The sequence below is a fragment of the Cynara cardunculus genome, assembly GCF_001531365.2.
Source record: "Cynara cardunculus var. scolymus isolate 2C chromosome LG 17, CcrdV1, whole genome shotgun sequence".
Classification (NCBI taxonomy): domain Eukaryota; kingdom Viridiplantae; phylum Streptophyta; class Magnoliopsida; order Asterales; family Asteraceae; genus Cynara; species Cynara cardunculus.
Window position 1 is genome coordinate 26951517 of NC_037544.1, and position 21462 is coordinate 26972978.

Here is a 21462-nt window from a genome sequence, read left to right on the forward strand (position 1 = left end):
ATTTATTTTTTACTTAACAATATAATTTTTATAAAGATAATGATTATGTTAGAACTTAATGATTATCCTAATAATATTTTAGATTTTTTATGTTTAAAATGAGATATTTATCATATATTTGATTATGTTTATCTGTAGTTAATCATACGAATTCAAAAATAGAGCTTTAATAAGTTGTATTTATGCACAATTTACTTGTAATCTTAAATTTTAAGTAATATGCATTAACAAACAGTACTTCATACATAAAGAATGATTTTTAAGAGTTTTTGTCAAACATTTTATAATATACTAGAAGGGTACTCGCACAATGCAACGAAATAAATCTTGATTTTAGTATTTCATGTTTTTTGTCTTAGTCGATGTTATAATACGGTTTTATGTGGTTTTCAGAAAACGATAATATTTTTATTTTTAAATAAAATATAAATATGAAGATATCATAAAAAATTTAAAAAAAAAATTGATATTAGTATCAGACTAACTATTTAAAATTTCTCGTTTTTTGTGTATTTTTTAATTCAATTTTTTTTTTGGTTTAATAATATAATTTTATAAAGATAATAATTACGTATTTTGTTAGAACTCAATGATTATCCTAATTATATTTTAGTTTTTTATATTTAAAATGATATGTTTATCCTCTATTTGATTATGTTTATCTGGAGTTAGTTACACGAATTCAAACATAAAGCTTTAATAAGTTGTACTTACGTACAATTTACTTGTAATCTTGAATTTTAAGTAATATGCATCAATAAACAGTATTTCATACATAAAAAATGGTTTTTAAGAGTTTTTGTCAAATGCTTTATAATATAGTATAGATTATATAGATAGTATAGATATAGATTACGTTATTGGTCCTTGTGCGTTGGTTGCTTTTTTGGTTTTGTCCCTTAAAATTCAATAAGTACATTGTGATGCTTATTTCGTGCTCGATTCAAGATAGCCAGAAACCAAAAACGTTCATATATTTGACAATGTTAGTAAAGTATGTAGTTAACTCAGATCATTTGAAGAACCCTACATTAATCCGTCTTTTTACCTATTTTTTTCTCTCGCATTAAGATTCTTATTCCTCAATTGAAGAACCCTAATTTCATGAAATCTAGATTCGATCTACCACCACAAATCCAAAACACAAACATGTATACTTAATTTATATCAAACACAAATCCAATTAAAAAAAATCTCAAAAACCTATAAATAAATAATAATAAAATCGAGATACAAAATCATATCTTTAAAATAAAAAACATACACGATACACCTAATACTAAACTCAAACCCTAAATTGAGATATAAAATCAAATCTTGTGCATATGCCTTGGGTCTCTGTTCCATATAAGACAAAGGATGATGGAAATGGCTGAGAACACCGACGTGTTTCTCGTTGGTGAGAATGAGGAAACGGGAAGGAGGCAATAGAGAGGCATGAGGAGAAATGCAAGGATCAAGAAAGGTTCAACTAGATAATCTATTGAATAACTATTTTTAATATTATTAAACAATTACTAAATAATCATGTATAACCGACCAAATAAGCTATGAGTTTCGTTAGACTTATTAATCTGCTAATAAATAATTATTTTAAATCATATAAGTACTCAAAGGAATTAATAAACAAATATTTTAGATCATATAAGTATTCAATGGAAGTTTTTGTTAAATATAACACATTTAATTAAAATTTAGGGATCAAAATCAAATTCTTTTTTATTTATAGCAAAATCACATCGTTAACAGTGGTTATTTTGAACGTGGAACCGCTCATTGAAGAGGCGTTGCCATCCACTTCTCCTTCGGTTTTGGTAGTCTTTTGATTCTTCACCCTCTCTCTCCATCGATAACTTGAAGCGATTCCCTCACTCGGGTCCCTCCTAAATTTCGTTTCTAAAGCTAGGGATTTTCCTTTCTTTTTAGTTCTTCTTTGCATTTCCAAATACCCATTTCAAATCTGCGTTCAAAATCTCAAATGTCATCGTCCACTGTGTCAATTACCGCAAACCCTTCTGCTGCTTCCTTGCGTAGACCTCTAGTGACCGGTGAGAAGAAATCAGCCTTAGATTTGGCCGGTAGTGATGGAATTGATGCTTCTCCGGGCAGCGGCGGCGAAAACAGCAGAGGGAAAGATCCCACTCATTCAATTAGAGCAAGAGTAGGAGCAGAAACCGTCCTTGAAAGATCTAGAGATGCCAAGAATCCTGTACCCACCAATTCAACTACCAAGTTGCGGAAGCGAACCGTCGCTAAGAAGGGAAACGTCCCCTCTTCTTCGAGGCCTCCATGGAAGACGGCTCTCAGTGTGATTATGAAGAATTTTGCTCTTCTACTTGTACTCTTGCTTTTGGCTCAGATGATTCGTAGGCTTGCGTTCAATCAAGGGAGCGGTTACGATTCCATTCTTATCCCTTCTTCTGATTACGAAAGAAGGATTGCGGAAGTGGAGGCCTTCTTGAAGACTACAACCAAGATGATGCAAGTTCAGGTTGAACTCGTGGATCGGAAGATTGAGAATGAGATTGCGGGCTTGAAAACTGAATTAAGTAAAAGAATTGATGATGAAGGTGCTGAGTTTTCTAGCCGGTTGAGTGAGTTGGATGGAAGGGTTGAAAGCATGGAGAAATCCTTGGCTGCTACTGAGTGGTTATCCAAAGATGAATTTGATAAATTTCTGGAGGAGTTCAAAGGGAAAAAGGGGATTGATGATCTTGGGGACTTAAAACTGGATGAAGTGAGGGCTTTTGCCAGGGAAATTGTTGAGAAAGAAATAGGAAAACATGCTGCTGATGGGCTTGGCAGGGTTGACTATGCGGTGGCATCAGGTGGTGCAATGGTGTTGAAGCACTCTGAGGCCTTTCTTGGTACTAGCAGGGTTAGTAATTGGTTTACTAAAGGCGTGCGGAGTGATGCTGTGAAGATGCTGCAACCAAGTTTTGGGCAGCCTGGTGAATGTTTCCCTCTCAAAGGAAACAATGGTTTTGTTGAGATCAAGCTGAGGACTGCCATTGTTCCAGAGGCTATTACTCTTGAACATGTTTCCAAGGTTTGTTTCTAATTTGTAGAGTTTCTTGCCTGCTTGTTCTTTCAATTTTGTTTGGGGTTCAATTCTGGTTCACTCATAGTTGTGTTATTTTTACATGACACTTTGTGCTAATAGCTGAATCAATAGATGCTATTTAACTTCAAAACCTACCCAAATATATTGTTCAACCCAAGTGTCAAGCTAGGCAAAAGCTAACATCCCAAATGATTAACTTCAATGAACTCAAGATTGATTCCAATGCAGAAAATATACGAAGCCCTCATTCAATCATCAAACATCAATTTTTTTTAATAAGCAATATAATAAGGTAAGAGAGATAGGAGATGGGAACAGGAGAAAACCATGGTGGAGGAGGACCGCCTAGAGAAATCCACAATTAATGAATAATGATGAAGATTATGATGCAAAATCGGAGGAGAAATAGTGCTAGAACTTACTGAGGTGCCATGGATTATTGAGGAAGAGATTATAAAAATGTAATGTGTTAACCAACAAAATGACCTAGAAATGGCAATAAAATCTGCCTGGTCCTTTCAAGCGATTTTCGCCTTGTTGCTCACCAAGTTTTCTTCCAAAGCACATGCCACATCTTGTGACTTCACAAGTATTTTTAAGTGTCACCGGGTTTTTTAGTAATACAAGATGTATTGGGTGACTAAGCAAGTCGAACTGAAGCCAGAAGTTATGTGCTGTAAGTCTGTAAGTTGTAGGTGATATGTTGAGTGACTTTGCGAACAATGTACCAGAAGTTCCTTCGCTTCACCAGCGACTGCATAAGCAACCATACAAGGCGCTTAAACTAAAGAGGGATTTTGGAGTTGCAATCAACATTATTATGACATAGAAGCTTAGATGTGTTGGAGTTGCCTGTCATCCTTTAATGATAAATAACCAAGATGAAGCACATCTAAAAGCAACTTGCAATTGAAGGTTCTTAGAACTACTTTAAATCTCAACCAAGCTTCTTGTTGTGCTTGGTTTAGTATATGAAGTAAATGTTAGCTTCGCACACCAACTCAAGCTTAACGTTACAGTTAACAAATATTCTGGAGTTAATTGCACAATCCTACTACGGATTGTATGCTAGACAAAAAACAAATTCTGATTAGTCATTCTTACGTTCTGTTTCAATTCTGAACTTTACATTTTGTTTGGTCATGCTCGTGTCACCATGTGCTAATTTTGTTCCTCTTCTGGCTAAAAGCAACAAGAGTTCTCCCCCAACAAGATAGCGTTTATGAACGTAAAACATTTAATAACCATTGTCATTTCCAGATATAACTTGAAAACATGTCCAAGCTCTCGGAGACTGTTTCAGACAAAGGCCAACTTGGAGAACTTTTCTTTACAGCAAAACTCGATGGCTAATCCATGTATGCCTCCTATTTAAGATAACCATTGAGAAAGAAATATTCTCGATAATTAACCAATAGAGAGACCGATGATGGATATTTACTACGACAGCACATATGTGGACAAAAGTAATATTTTCCACATAAAAAAGGATAAAATAAATAAAAATGGTACAAAAAATAATTAGGGGGTCAAATGGTCAACTAGAGTGGCTGGAACTACATAGCAATTACAACCCTTGTCAAGTAAGTACCAACTTCAGACCTGCACAAAAGACCCTATTTGTGTTGCAAAAGTACCCTTTAGAAGTCCTGGTATTACTATTCTCAGGTGATGACAAGAACGATCAAGATGAAACTTCACAGTGAAGACCCATTTGCATCCCACAAAGAGCTTTCTAGTAGGAAGAGACTTTAAAACTCATGTGCCATAATTCCTCGGTGCATTCATCTTCTATCTATATATGACCATACAAGGTGGATTTGAAGGCTCAAGAATCAGGGAAAAAGCAAATAAATGCAAAGGTAGTCTTGTAAGGGACATTGGCTGCAACTTTAAGTACCCTTTTATGCTTATACTTTTGAAGATTATCATCATCAAAGTAAACTGTACATTTCTAGGTTCCCGAGTTTAGAGAACTTTTCAGTTTATGAAGTTTAAGGAGTAAAATTATAGGGATAAAGGAGGAGCTGCAGTATTTGATGTTGTTTAGTTGAATGTCTAGAATGAAATATACTTTTTATGCCCAATAGCCCAAGATGGGACACTCGTAGTCTTTCTCAAACAATCACACAACCATATGGGTATTGTTCAAATGACATTGGACTGTAGTGGTCCGATCTTTAACTTGATGAATCTTTTTGATCTCTATCACCAGTTTTTTGCAATGATCAAGTGAAACGCCTGTACACCTTAGTTTAATGGTCTAAGCCCTTTCAAACTCTTTAACAAGCCAGGAAGGTCTTTATAAAGATTCATATGTTTAGAAGCGTGTCCCATGCTAGATTTTGCCCCTCTTTAATGGTTCAAAAGTTTTGCTCTTAGACCTCTTAATTAATCCATGTTAGCTACCACCAAGTTCTCCTAGGCAATTTAAGCAATCCTAACCAACACACGAACACATCAATGGCACACAATAGAACATATCAAATAAGTTTTACACGTTAAGGAAGTGGGTAAACATGCCCAGAAACATGTGCTATTACATACTTACATTATCTCTCTTGCAATTGCAAGTAGTTTTTTGTCAATTCGCTTTAAACATACACCGGATTAGAATGTTACATTCATTTTGTGAAGAAGTGAGAATACTTACTTTGGATCTGAAGTTTCTATCTTAGGTCATCTTGGAACTGTCATGATGCTTTCATTGAACTTTGATGATATGAATCTTCTTATTCCTTGGAACATTTTAACTCCAAAATTCTTTAGATCTTCATTGTGTGATAGCTGTGCCTTTATGTGAATATCATGATAACTCACCTACATATCACAAGCCAAACACTTTCTGAGATTCGACTCATGAGCTACACAGTTTTCCCAATTATTCTACTAGTAACTCCGACACATACTGGCTTTGTGTACGACTTTGGATGGCCCGCCCAATCTTAGACATCAGTGCCCCTTCTATTAAAACGGGCTATACTTTTTAAGGTTTAGCCTTCAGTAACGTTGCCCTCAGCCTTGGTTCTATCATTTAGAAGTTTGTTTAGCTTTCAGTCTCACTTTCTCTGCAGTTTGTTGGCATTAGCTTGAAGCTTCTGAACTACGATTAGAGTTCAAGTTCTTCAGCTTGCTTTTCACAATGCAAAATGGTAAAATTATCTTGAAAGCTATTGCTCTTTCATCTTTGGTACCATCCCTCACCTTTAGCGAAAATGATTTTGGTTTGCCTGTAAATGAAATACCCAAAAAAGAGCCTGCAATAAAATATGTGTTTCTTGTTACCTTCTTTTCAGTGGCGTCTTGAAAGTTGAACATGTTAGCATTCTGCCCATGTTATTGTTTTTTTTCCCATATGGTGTCTTTTAAGTTTTCTTAACAAGCAATATGAAATCATCTTATATTTCATATTTAAGCAAACGGAAAGTTGCATCTATCTTGTTCTCATTCTCCTTTGGATATGCTAAATATTTTGAAGTTTGGATGTTTATGGGATTAGATATAATTGTAGATTTGCATTCATAAATGAACTTTCTACTGTAGCATGCAGATTTTCAATTATCATGCTTACCTTTGCATCCTTGCCTCTCTCTCTCTCTCTCTCTCTCTTTTGCTTTTTGCTCTTGGTCATGTTGGTTTTTGTCTCTTCACTCGATACATCATAGGAAGCTGAGAATGGGTGCTTGTTTTGACTGCAAAGGCATCAAGTGCTTGGGTTGGGGGGATATCTATGTTCTATATGCAAAATATATTGTATGACAAATAAAGTAAAAGATAAATTAACAAAAGGAAAAAATCGACAAGTATCTCTGCTCATGCTAAATCCATCAACTTAATATAACAAAAGGAACACCCTTCATAAAAGGACCACAACACAAATCACAGTAAAAATATAAAAGAAATAAAAATAGGCATAATGAAAACTAGTCATCGTTATCATCCCGTTCCCATTAAATACTTTCAATCACTCGTCATCATGATTAGTGAAGTTGTGCATTTGACTTGGCACGTAGCTTTGTGAAAGTTTTTAACTAATAATCAAATACCTAAATAATCTCTCTTAATAAGACAATTTTTGTGGACGTACTCTTGCTCTTTAAACACACAATGACTTGATGTTGTTTTATGAACAGAGTGTGGCATTTGACAGATCAAGTGCTCCCAAGGACTGTAAGATTTTGGGATGGTTGCACAACGGGGTGGATGATACAACGGAAAAGAAGCATTTGTTGACGGAGTTCACTTACGACCTTGAAAAGAGTAATGCACAGACTTTTGATGTGAACCCAAGCGTGGTGGTTATTGATACAATCAGGCTAGAATTCATGTCGAATCATGGAAGCCCGACTCATACTTGCATATATCGGGTGAGGGTCCATGGTCATACTCATGAATCCAATGTTTCCTAAACAATCTTGTTTGTTTGTAGTAACGCAGTTTGGAGTGTTTTGAGGTTTTATGGAATTCATATGACTTGTTTTGTCTGTCGTCCCACGATCTTTCTCTTCGTTTTTTGGGGGTTTGTTTGAACAGTTAAATTTAATGGTTGTTAGAGGGTAAGCAAGCTTAGCTCTTTATTATATGTTATGTTGTTGTATCATCGATCATTCAGTGGTTGGATTAGTTATGTGTATGTTTGCAATGTGATGGAGCCTTTTTTTGTTGGTGTATCTCATGACTTGTAAGTCATGGATAGAGGAAATATCTGTCTACATCCTCTATTTTCTGACAATAAACTTCATGTTAGATGTTGGTATTGGTCGAGTCTTCATAACATATTTGGGCTGGGAGTTCAAGAATCCTTGCGTGTGTGTAGATATTTCAGAAAAAATCATTGCTTTATAATCAACTACTCTTTAATTTCCTTTCTTCAAATGGAAAGATACATATAGAACCAAACTGATCCTCGAAATGCTTTTTTGGACATTCCTCGTTATTCATAGTGTGAAAAGTAGATGATTAGCCATCTGCATATTTCTATAATGTATGCCTTTTCATTATGAAACGGCTTTAATAACAACCCTGAATGGGGCACGAATAACAACCTATCTTTATAAAATCTATAGTTTAAACATAACTCGAATACCGTAGTTTTTTATGCATACGTAATATTTATATACGACAAATGACTTTGTTTACCCTCGTTATTTTTGGTAAGATTTGAACTCCTAACTTTTTGGGAGATAACAAAAATAATATACGGAATCTGTTATAGACATTTATTTTAAGAAAAAAAAGGTGCAAAAATGATTTGAGATTAGCATAAAATAACAGTTGTATGAATAGGTTTAACATACACTTTGAACCAGAACCTACAACGTTTCTTGCACTGAATTTGCTAAAAGTTGGTAGGTACTATTTTGTCAATAACAAAATCGTATAGCATGTAAAATATTATTTTAGTATTCTATATAATTTTTTCACATGCACCAACAACCAGCAATATTTAAGCAAAAAATTACACTTAATTCCTATATAATTCTAATTTAGGAGATTTTTAATAATTATATTGTTATAATATTTTATAAATTTATCGTTCTAATATATTTCAAAACATATATAGATAGAGAGATGATGTTTCAAATGCAACCAATTACATTTGTACAACAATGCAACCCAATCAATTGAGATATTTATGAAAATGATGAGAGTTCATTTATTATGATTTGAATATTTATTGAAGATGACTATGATTCATTAATTATGATCAATACTTTATATTAGAAAATAATCAAAACTTCTATGAAATCTCATATTTATCAAATTAAATGGACGGTTGAGATTGAGTTGTATTGGTTGTACAAATTTTATTTTGGGACTTGAATCATATGATTTAGTATATTTGACGTTGTTCATCTTTGGAGAGTTTTATATAAAATGCGTCACATTTGAGAAAGAGAAGTTGCTAGTACTTGAGAGATGAAATGTTTGGGGGATCTTGGGAGATTTGGAGTTTGCATTAATATTTGGTATCTTCGAGCTTGCTTGGTGGTTTTAAAGAGTTCTCTTAAAAGGATCTTGCTTTGGAGATCTCAAATCTTCACCTTTGGCTAGGGCTTTGGTTTAGAATCTAAGTTTAACTTAACTTAGTAAAGTGAATTCAAGTTGTTTTGTGAAAATTATGTACATGTCAAAATTGTCTATTTTGAAATGTGTTTTACTTGATATTCATCAAATGTCTGGGTATTTGCTGGGTTTGCATATGTGATACATTTGATTTTATAAATCTTGTGAAATACTCGTGTTTGAGATTCTTGGATATTTTGACTAATAAATCATAAGTGTGGGATCTTTTGATGATACTGTATTTTTACTGTTTTTGGTTTGGAAAATTTATATTGTCGCGTTATGGAACATTTTGAAATACAAATTATATGATTTTGATTGAAAAATGAGTTGTCCCAACCAATAATGGGTTTTTAAGTTAATCATGCCTTTGGAGCATGTATCTGTGTAATCGTTGGTTATATATGTTTTATTGTTTAAGATGACTTTGATTGAATAGTAATTATTGAGCTTTTGCTTCAGTTTCGACTTAGATGAATCTTGGGGACATTTGTCCGGTTTAATTTGCTCTATGTCGAGTTTTTTTGAGTTATATGCATTTATAACATATTTATTTATAAGTTACATGCTTTAAGTGTGTTAGTCATTGATTGGGGTCATGTAGTATAGACTGTAATGCAATTGATTTATAGGCATAGGAGATAGTTTGGAATGGGATAGTCATCCCTCAATCGTAGCTAGAAACTCGGATTAGCAAAGGAATCAAGCTATAGACCGTGGGTGGTTGAACTTAATGACCGTGTGATATGTAGCGGATGACTCAAACTATAAACTGTGGGTGGTTAAACTTGATAAACATATTGTCCGTAGTGACTTCATTTCTAGTGAACGAGTATGTCTAGGATCGACAGATAACTCGAGCTATAGACCGTGAGTGGTTGAACTTGATGACCGTGCAATTCATAGTGGAACTCATTAACATAGAATATGACTTACTTTTATGTTCACCACATTCGATGGATACGGGTCCCCCCCCCCCTCCTCAACGAAAGGTTATTTTCAGATAGTGTATTATCCATGTTTTTTATGATTCATGTTTTGGATATTTTTGGATAATAGAGTTTTTATCCATGTTTACAATATTTACACATTAAACTTCATTTATGTTTTGGAAGTGAGTATTGAGTTTTGAATTCATATTGAATAGATGTTTTAATTTAGAGTTTTCATCATGTAATGATGGGGTAGGAAAGATGTTGCTTTTACGATAAATCATGTTTTAAATAAGCAATCTTTCAGTTGTATCATTTTATAATTATGATAAAAATTGCTTGAAATTCACTAGGCGTGAAGTCTAACCTTTTTTATTTGTCGATATGTACATCAAGTCCTTGTTAGGGTTTGATACTAGTGATGATGTGATGAATCGAGTGCTAGTCAGAGGCACGCGAATGATTTAGTTATTCGGGGATGTCTTCGTATGTTTAGATTATGTGTAAGGTTGAAGTATTATTTATTGATGTTAAACCTTAGATTGTCATTACATATAATCAATGCATTTGATTTTTGTAATTAGAGGTGTCAAAGAAATAACATTTAAAATGGTTCGATTAAAACGAATAAGTATAGGTTTATTCGATTAATCCAAATAAACATTTTTATATGTTATATTCATAGACTCTTTTTAAATGCAAATACTAGTCATTTTGTAAATCATTCGCAACTTTTTCGTCTTTTCAAAACCATCAAAAAAACCGTAATCTTTATTTAGTTTATCAGATAATCGAACTGAATAATCAAAAATCAATTAAACTGAATCTTATTCTGTTTTGTTATTTAATATTTCAAAAGAAGTTGAAAAACAAATAACAGTTGTGACTTACAAAATAATTAATGCATTTTCCAAATTAGAAGTTCAATATTTTGTTGGTATCAATTTGTTTAAATGTCTCTCAATAAATGCTAGGTTAATTCTATGACAAGTTGTTTACTGAATATGATTTTGCATATCATACTTGGGCCGTATATCAAACACTTATCCGGTAAGAATTTACCGATAAAATTTAACACTATCATTTACTTATCAGGTAAGATTTTAATAATGTACCAGATCAATTCCCTTACCATGCGCAATTTATAGGTGTACATGAGATTAAAAATAATCAAATATATAAATATCTTATCATGTTTCTCATCATAATTTCTCTTCTTACACGATCCTTCGTCTATCGATAAATTAGCAAAATATGTCATAGCACAACTAGGGGTGAATTAGTAAAATGTGGCCATGGTATAGGGGTGAATTAGTAAAATGTGCCATGGTATAGGGGTGAATTGGTAAAATCGATATAGTATAGGGGTAAATTGGTAAAATGTAGCAATTGGTCTGGACGAAGCCCTGAAAACGCGAGCGGGTTGCACCTTCCTTTCTTTTATGTGAATGAGAAGGAAATCGGTAGATGGAGAGAGGAGAGAGAAAAATGAAAGCGTATGCGGTTTTGGGGCTGCTTCTTCTTTCGACTTTTGCCGGTGACGTATCGGCACTTTCGGTCACGGTGAACGATGTTGAATGCGTATACGAGTATGTACTCTATGAAGGCGATACGGTTTCAGGTAACTTTGTCGTCGTCGATCATGATATATTTTGGAGCTCCGATCACCCCGGCATCGACTTCATCGTGAGTCTCTAGATCTTTATAGTTCTGATCATGCTTTTATTTATTTATTATTCTGTTGAATCTGTGTGAATTGGAACCGAAAGGGCTTGTGATTTTTTTGTTACAAATTGCTAGATGGGAGTGAAATTAAGGGCTTTTGTTATTTTCAATTCTCTGATGGTTTCGTTCATCTGCTTCGTTACGTTTTAAAATTTAGATGGCAGTAAATTCTCTGGATTTGTTGTTCGAAATTCTGAATTCAAACGAGTTTCACTGAATAGTCGTTCCTTATAGCTACTTTGTTTTTCCGTGGTTTCTTTATTTACTTTTCTTTTTGTTTTATAAATAGAAGTTGGATCTTATTTGATTTTTTCTTAATTTTCATGTATATTTATTAGGTTTTGATTTTGAAGGTGCCCAATAAATTAGCCAACAGACCTTATGAATTTATGGCTTATATCGATCTTTGTTTTCCCTTGGGTAACCATCTCGCTTGTCGATAGGTTGTATGAAAACTATTTAGGCCATCATCAAGGGTGTTTTGAAAGCATTATAGGCCTCAAGTTATAGGGAAAAATAAGAGCTGTACTTAATTTTAAAATTTGTTTTAAAAAAGTATGTGTGGGTTTAAAGGAAAATCAACTCCACCTAAGATCCTACTCATTACAACCTCCATTTTTTAGATTAGAATGGAAGTGTCTTGACATTCAGGTAAACTCATGTATCATATATGGACTTTTGTTCATAAATAGAGTCAGTGAAGGTGATACATTATGATGCATAACATAGGTAGCAGGGTGCCTTTGTAGACCAGGTGTGTCTTGTGAACAGTGAACTCTAAGCAAGAATTTCCTTTTGCTTGGCAAAGAAGTTGGATGTATATTTTTTTCAATAAGAAGCATCCATATGAGATTACTAGAAATACTTATAGATCCAAATTCATAAAGAAAGAAAAAGTATGGTTTTAATTTGATGAGTTCAATCAAGAGGTGTTTGTGGCTTTCTTGCGGGTAAAGGTATTTTCTTGAGTCGTTAAGTCAGTCATCCTTTCTGAAGTAATTTGAAGTGGAAGACTACAACCTCTACTACAAGCATAGTACAAATCATAACCTACTTTTCTTAAGTAAGTGTTGTAGTTGGATGTTTAAATGCCAGGTCTAGCACCTTAAATATGTACATTCTCAATAGTTAATACTAGTTTTTGCTGTTTTCAGATTTCATATATTGTTTCATGTAGTTACAAATATTTTCTGTAAATAAAACATCCATATAAAATTTGAAATTGAAAATAGTCTTTTTGATTCTCAAATGTCACACCAGTGCACTTTTTGAGAATTGGAGGGATTACATCTTTTCTACTTAAAACTAGGTTCAGTGCATTTAAAATCTTAATTTGTAGTCCATGTAAATATTTTGTTTTAGAACAATTATGTTTAGTCGAGATATTTATAGGGAAATCAATGGCAATGCATTGACTTGTGTGTGTATTTGGTTGCTTGCTTGATCATCCAATGTGGGCCAAAAACACTTGGCAGAGACTAGGTCCAGAAAATACATACTGCAGATACACATTTGATATTTTACAAGCTTGAACCAATAAGAAAAATGAAACGACAACTAAGCCAAAGGTAAAAATAGGACTAATGAAAGAGGCTTTGTGATGATATGATTAAGTCATGAACTGAATTTATGATCTACTTGTAATCGCCACAGGCTTTTTGATGACCTGATATGTCACACCCTAGTTCCCAGGCTGTGACGTTCTGACAATCTTCATGAAATCTGAATAATAGCATTAGAATACTACTAACCAATTACAGCGGAAGACTTTCAACATACTTACAAACTTAACAACATGATACTGACTGCATCTATAATTGAATACAAGATACTAAGAAGTTTTTAAGCAATTGAAACACCTGGCTTCCTGATAAATGATGATTGAGACGAGATTCTGCATTTTTGAACCACGAAACACTTGGCTTCCATTTCGGTTGTAGTGTACTAAGCCAACAATTTATACTAGTGCATATAAAAAATAAGGTTCAGTGGCTAGATCTGGAACAGAGAACTACATTTTCTCTCTCTTTGTTGCTTTCCACTTTGTCTGACCCTGAGGTAGACACTACTAGTCATTTACTTGGAGTGAGTTCATGGTTTTCATGCTAAGCAATTATTAATACATATTATGGAACGTATGATATCAAATATCCAACATGTTTTATTGAAGCATGTAGTATGAACTTATGCATAAAATCATGCATAAAATCTGAACACGTATTTGATCATGAAATACTAAACTTCGTTATGCATGTAATACTGAACCTTGTATTGATGCAAGATAAAAAATAAGTAAATATGTGAGGTTTCAAATCTGAGCCAACATGGTGTGGAGTATGCTAAACACATTTGAATCTACCAAGTAGAATGATCGCCGTACGTGTTAGTAATATTTCACACACCAAGTATAGATGTACCCTTGCAGTATATGTACTGGTTCCATACATCTTTGCGATACCCTATCTATCTCCATCGGTGTCCCAATACTTGACCCCATTACTTTTAGCCAAGATGTTTTCATGCATAACACGTTTTTCGAGATAGTGAACATATAGCATGCGTAAGAGGTCTAATAAATGTAACTATAAAATGTAAAGAAATAGCATGCTCAATACAAGTTTGGAATGAAAAATTACATATGTCTGAACCTTAGTTTGGGAAATCACATGAAACTCACCTGGTTTGCTTAACCTCAAACCTGTTTACTTTCCTTTCGTGTCTTGCTTATGACTTGTATCTTGACATCGTACCTTCAAGTAACATCAATTAGCTTCTTACTAGTATCTTCTACTTTTAAAGTGTTTTCTACTTTGGGTATTGGTGAAATAGTTAGGTTACTAGCTATTTTATAAGGAGATAAAAGGTGCTTTTTAAGCGAATTACATGTATGTTAGATGTTTTTTTGTAAGGGTGTCCAGGCCAAAGCCCGACTAATCCCCGGCAAATTTGGAGGCTAAACATGGCCCCACTTAAATGTCGCCAACACTCCCCTCCCAGGGCTCGAACTCGGGTTCATGACTATGCCATGCCCAAGCCTTTACCACTAGGCTGGAAGGTCTTTGACTGCATGTTAGAGTTGTAAGCTACATACCTGTGTGCTAACTGTAACCTACTTGTATCATAACTCTCTTAATTTTATAATATCGAAGTTGGGGTGTTGCACCATATTAAGAATGATAATTGGTATGTGACTATTGGTTGTTCTCTTGTGTGAACACAAATTAATTTACACTTAATGTATTGAGTTTTGGGTTTGTTTCAGGTGTCTTCTCCTGGAGGGAATGTAGTTCAAACGATGAAAGGAACATCTGGGGAAAAATTTGAGTTTAAGGCTCCAAGAAGTGGAATGTACCAATTTTGTTTTCATAATCCGTACTCGACTCCAGAGACGGTCTCTTTCTACATTCATGTTGGTCATATTCCCAATGAGCACGACCTAGCAAAAGATGGTTTGTAAAAACTCCCTTGTTGAGTACATCCAGTGTAAATGTCTTGCAAATATATTCCTGATGGAACAATCATCATCACTATTATTTTGTAGAGCTGCATGTTTCTGTATTTAAATAGCATCGTCCATACGTTTTTTGTTGCTAAACATGCTCGATTTGCTGCTGGAAAAGTTACAAAATGCCCGTTTATAATCTTTTGCAGAGCATTTGGACCCTGTTAATGTGAAAATTGCTGAATTGAGGGAGGCATTGGAATCTGTTACAGCTGAACAAAAATACTTGAAAGCACGCGATGCTCGACATCGCCATAGTAAGCCCCTTGAACTCTTCATATTATCTTAGGAACGTTCATAAGATATTTATGCATCATTGTTAAATTATGTGTATCATTACTCTTTCATTTTTAGTTTGTTCAACTTTATTTATTTCAATTAACAATAAAAACCAAACAAGAAAATTAACGTCAATGGACCAATCTATTTGTTGAAGTCAAACCTCATGTTTCACAAATGATTAGTAGTTGTTTCAGTTTCCTACACATAATACCTTGTCTTCTAGTCTTGATCAGCATCTCATCTAATCAACCTAGGGTGGGTTCAGTTGCCATGGGATAACTTAGGTCTATTATTGATCCTATAGCTGTAGAGGTGAGCAGTAACCTAGGCTTGGCTTGTAGCCAACTGGGTCTGATACTATGAAAGAAAGATCGTCTGGCCATTTGATTATCATTGTTTCTCAATTGTTGAATAAACAGAGTGCAGTGATAAACCCTACAATAAACCTAGATGCAGAAAACTATAGAAATATACAACTATCCCGGTATCCCAACTCTAATAGTAACTATTAGTAAAATTCAACTCCACCTGAAACAAATTTTCTTTATGCCAGTGGGATATATGAAACAATCAGAAAACTAAATGACGATAGCATGAAATCTTTAATGGAGATCAAAGGCAACAGGATGAAATTTTCTATTAGCATTTAGTTTGTGTTGGAATGTCATATGTTGAAACATAATGAATCATGGCTTCTTATTTTGTGAAATCAATAAAATCTACCAACAACGCCACAAATCACATTCTTATACTTCTCTAAGCAATTTTGGTAACTTACTTCTTTACTGCTTAAGTTGATTGGTGTACTTCCACATGTGTTTTAGGTGGCAATTGTATGATTTGCTTATAGTTTTAAGATATGAAAACCATCTGTTCTATTTCCCTTTAAAAAATGCAACTGCATCGTTTGAGTTGCCATGAATTAAAAGCTTTCGACTGGTGATCAAATACCTAAAACATCCTCTAATAAGACTAAGTAGAGAAAATGTGCTGATCACACAATTAATCTCACCAACACATTTTAGTGGTTGCTTATGGGCAATTAGATAATTTTGCAAAGGAATTTTTTTTCCCAGAAAAGGGAATGTTTGGGACGATCCAAAATGGGAAGTGTTAGTGTTTTCTTTGGGTCATAGGTAACAACAATACACATGAGAAAACTATATCTGCCGAAATGAACTTTTAACAATCATAACTCCAATTCCAAACCACGACAACAATACACAAGAGAAAACTGTGTCAAAACGAACTTAACAATCATAACCCAAACCACACCAAACGAGTCCAGTATATCTCTCCTGAAGGTGGGGTTTTTCTCGGGGTGGGTGTATGCAGACTTAATCTCTGCCCGACTGAGTAAAGCTGGTTGTTTTTGTGAAGACCCTGTGGCTTGTGAAAAGTGTGACAGTTTGCCCAAAAAGTTTGATGAAAAAAAATAAGGCTTCAAAAAAGAAGTATTTGAGAACGATATGATGTTGGAAAACTAATAACTAGTGAAGCAACACATACAAAGAGAGCCATTGTAAGAAAAACTACACTTACGTTGGCATGGAGGGAGGGAGTAATATTTTATGACGACTACTGAGATTAATAATATTTGTTTATGCAGCAAATGAAAGCACACATAAACGGGTGATCTTTTACACAATTGGCGAATACATATTGCTGGCTCTAGCAAGTGGACTCCAAGTGGTTTACATACGGCGGCTGTTCAGCAAATCGGTTGCATACAATCGGGTTTGAGGCCCTATATGTTATAGATTAGAACATGTTCTAACAAGTATGTGTTGGTTCATTGTGATCTTATTTATCGTCTTCAGAGCTCTTTGTTGTTTTTACCCTTTTACAATGAATGCAATATTACAATTTCCAAGTCTCTCTTTCGGTTTTTAGACATTTGGCTTTTTTTTCCCTGTTCTTCCAGTCATTTAGGTAAGTCATGAATAGCCGCATTGGTTAACCGCGGTCTTGTTTTGACCAAAACCGGTCTGTACTCCGTTTTCAGTTCCACTTGACCATCTCTACAAGGATGTTCTCAACAACAGGAACTGCTTCAAAAATGAAATTGTTTTTTTTTCTTTTAGCTATATTTGGTCTAATTTAGTATTTATATTGAAAAGAATTCTTTTTGTTAGGTTTTGTTGTAATAAAATGCATTAGGCCTTGTTCATCAAAATGATACAAAATATGTTTTGGTTTATATCCAAGTATAACATAAAAACAGATACCCATCGTTGTCAAAGCTATTACAACCACTCTCTTGCTTCTAATCCTGCTACATCTCTCCATTCTCACCTGTGCTGTGATACACATATATTTTTAAGCTGTCGGGTGATTACAAGTTTAATGAAATGCATTTATAAATCTTTGTAAGTCGTGCATATGCTAGATTTCATGCTTTTAGTAAAAACATCATGCCGTTATCTATGCACCAAAACAGATTCACAGCCCCTACCACGAGTTCAAAACCAGAGTAATCCTGAAATGATTTAACTGTTTATCCTCGTTGGTTTCGTCCTTCCATGAACCTAACTCAACCGGATCATGTACCCGATTAACCATTTAGTAACCAACGTTCTTACAAGAATGAAGTAAGTCATATACTTGATGTTTATGCATATGCTGGAAGTATGTATTTGCTATAAAAGTTGACATGTAACTTAAAACTTTACATCTCACAAGTTTTACATGATAAATCTCAACTTATTACTGTTTATCAAATATAATAATACAACAACAAAGATTATTTAACCATATAAAATCATAGCATAATATGTGTATGAACTTTGATATAAAGAGAGACATAGAGTGTATCACATTTTAAATCAAAACCAAGCAATCACCTTGAGTTGTATAGAAGCTTAGGGGTCGTTTACTTAAACACTTATCCAGTAAGCGTTTATCGGTAAAATTCAACACTATCGCTTACTTACGGGGTAAGATTTCAGTCCACCAAAATGACATTGTATGTAACAGTTTACCCGAAAAGCACTAACGAGTTGTTACCGTTACTTACCGGGTAAGACTTCTGGTCTTCGCTTTTCGTTCTTATCATGTAAGATTCTTGGTCTTTACCATATTCATCTGGTAAGGTAATGTGACTTGTTAAACGCTTATCTGGTAAACGGCCTGCCTTTACTCTTACCGGGTAAGATTTTTGGTTCTTGCCCTATTCATCCACATCCAGTAAGGTAATATGAGAGTCCCCAACTTTGAGGTTGTTTGTAACTTCTTTTGCTATAACACCCTCTCCTCTTGCTTGCTCCTTTTCTTTCCACAACTTTTATGTGTTTTTAGAGGAAATTTTCTGCTGAGTTGTTCTTTTGATAAAAATGAGGGAGGAAGAAGAAAGTTCCCTATATCTACTTGTTACTATGAATTATTGGTTATGATGACTACTTGAAATAGGTGGCAAGTGGCAAGTTTTAATGATACAACTCCATGCATCATTCTACATAATAATAATAATACTCCACTAACATCTATAAGACTTATCCTTAAATTTTTATTTGTGATTTTTTTAACCCTATTATATTCCATTTAAAATAATATCTTCTAATATAAAATACTAGTTACAAAAATAAATACATTGCCATGTTTTTCTTTTCTGCATAAAAAGAAAATGTAAAAATACAATTTATACCTAATACAATATATTTTTTACTTCAAACTAACATAATTTAATTTATCTTTTGTAACTTATAAACTTTCCAAGCTTTATTTCTAATATAATTAATTACTCATGCTAATATCATAATATTTCGGTTTGATTGCCGACACATGATAGTTAACCGACTAGAAAATTGATTGTGTCGATCAACATTGTTTTATTGCAGATTAACATTATACATTATTTTTTCGAACCCAATCGATAACCGAGAAGCTAGTATTCATAGAATATACTCATTATTAGATTTCGATAATGCACCGACTCTATCATCTCAAATTTTATCCACTCATGCACTTACGATTTCTTATCGTACTAACATCTAGGCCCGAAAACGGGTTGTTACAACCCCCCCTGAAAAAGATTCCGTCCTCGGAATTTGGTCGTACTGAAATAAATGAGAGTATTTTTCTCTCATAATTTTCTCATTTCCCATGTAGCATCTTGTCCTTTATGATATTTTCATTATATCTTGATGAGTGCAACTTCTTTATTGTGTAGCTTCCAAATAGTCCAATCAATAATCTTTTCAGGTTCCTCTTCATAATTCAACTTTTCATTAACTCTTATCTCTTCGAAAGGTACCTTCGCTTCTTCATCATCAAAACATTTTCATAGATTCGATACATGAAAGGTATTATGTATCTTTTGTAGCTCTGGTGGTAACTCTAATTGATAAGCTATTGCTCTTACCCGTTGTATTATCGGAAAAGTAGGACTTAGTTTTCCTCGCTTTCCGAATATTATCAAACCTTTCCATGGAGCTACCTTTAGTAACACTTTATCTCCAATCTCGAATTCAAGGTGCTTTCGCCTTTTGTCTGCATAACTATTTTGATGATCTTGGGCAGGTTGAAAATGTTCATGAATTTTTTTGACCTTTTCTGAAGTTTGATTTAACAACTCAGGTCCAGTAACCTCGTTATTCTCTATATTTCGCCAACAAACAAGAGTTCTACACTTTATGCCATATAGTACTTCATATGGCGCGACTTTTAAACTGGAGTGGTAACTATTGTTATATGAAAACTCTATCAAAGGTAGGTGATCATCCTAGTTACCACCCAAATTTAATCACACAAGCACGTAATATATCCTCCACAGTCTTTATCGTTCGTTCATTTTGCCTATCGGTTTAGGATGATATGTTGTGCTCAACTTAAGTTGAGATCCGATCTCTTTCTAAAACCTTATCCAAAATCAAGTTATAAATCTACTGTCTCGATCTGAAACTACAGACAAAGGTAAACAATGACGAGACACTATTTCATCCACGTACAATTTTTCCAACCGTTTTACCAGATATTTCTCTTGAATTTCCAAGAAATGAGAAGAATTGGTTAAACGGTCCACAATTACCCATATAATATCATTCCTTTTCTTGGTTCGTGGTAACTTCATAACAAAATCCAATGTAATATGGTCGCATTTCCACACCATAATTTCTAATGGTTGTAGATGCCCAAAAGGTTTTTGATGCTCGACTTTTACTTGCAAACAAGTCATGCACGGGGAATGAATACAAACACACAAAATTCATTTTTTACAATTCTTTATTGATATGAGAAGATTAATACAAAATTTACAGATTGTTTGTGAAAAAAGATAAGATATAAAACTTATCTAAACAATCTAGGAAGCACACAATATACAGAAAAGCAAGAGAGAAAAGGATTTCTTGAGAAGATGCTATAACTTTGCTTGATAGTAGGCTTAGTTTTGCATGTATGTGCCGTTCTTCGCGGTAAGTAAGCTTAGCTTCACGGATGAGGAGAAGATATTCTCCTTGGCTATTTATATCCATTGCATTAAATGCAAGTAAGAGGGTACAAACTTCTAGAGGTGAGCATGTTCTTTGTCTTCAGATATACATGATTTTGGCCGTATATGAACGATTTCTTACAAAGTAGGTAAGCACATTTGGAGACAATAGAGGGACTCTGTACATATGTTTTACTTTGAGAGGTATGGGGTTGTTCTTTGTGTGCAGGAGGATAAGACAAAAACTAATCTTGTAGAGCAAAACTCATTTGATCGCTGACATTAGCATATCTCTAGAGTTTCTCCAGTGTTCGCTTTATCTTGAACAAACTTCACACTTGATTGAAGACATGCTTGTTATCACTGAAACCATTTCAGATCATGAACTCCTTGTCCATATCTTCAGCTTTATCTTCGACATTGCTGAAGGTTCTTTTGGTGTAGGTTTAGTCTTCTTGAAAAC

General features: G+C 34.0%; 2 protein-coding genes across 2 annotated transcripts; both read left to right on the forward strand.

Moving 5' to 3' along the window:
• Window positions 1-1795: 1795 nt before the first annotated feature.
• Window positions 1796-7733, forward strand: LOC112500597 (SUN domain-containing protein 1-like). Its single transcript, XM_025104109.1, has 2 exons — window positions 1796-3049; window positions 7198-7733. The coding sequence occupies exons 1-2, from the start codon at window positions 1979-1981 to the stop codon at window positions 7471-7473; spliced, it is 1347 nt and encodes a 448-aa protein (XP_024959877.1). The 5' UTR covers window positions 1796-1978; the 3' UTR covers window positions 7474-7733.
• A 3771-nt stretch (window positions 7734-11504) lies between these two features.
• On the forward strand, window positions 11505-17465 carry LOC112500673 (transmembrane emp24 domain-containing protein p24beta3). Its single transcript, XM_025104218.1, has 4 exons — window positions 11505-11748; window positions 15050-15236; window positions 15439-15546; window positions 17181-17465. The coding sequence occupies exons 1-4, from the start codon at window positions 11530-11532 to the stop codon at window positions 17312-17314; spliced, it is 648 nt and encodes a 215-aa protein (XP_024959986.1). The 5' UTR covers window positions 11505-11529; the 3' UTR covers window positions 17315-17465.
• The last annotated feature ends 3997 nt before the right edge of the window (window positions 17466-21462 follow it).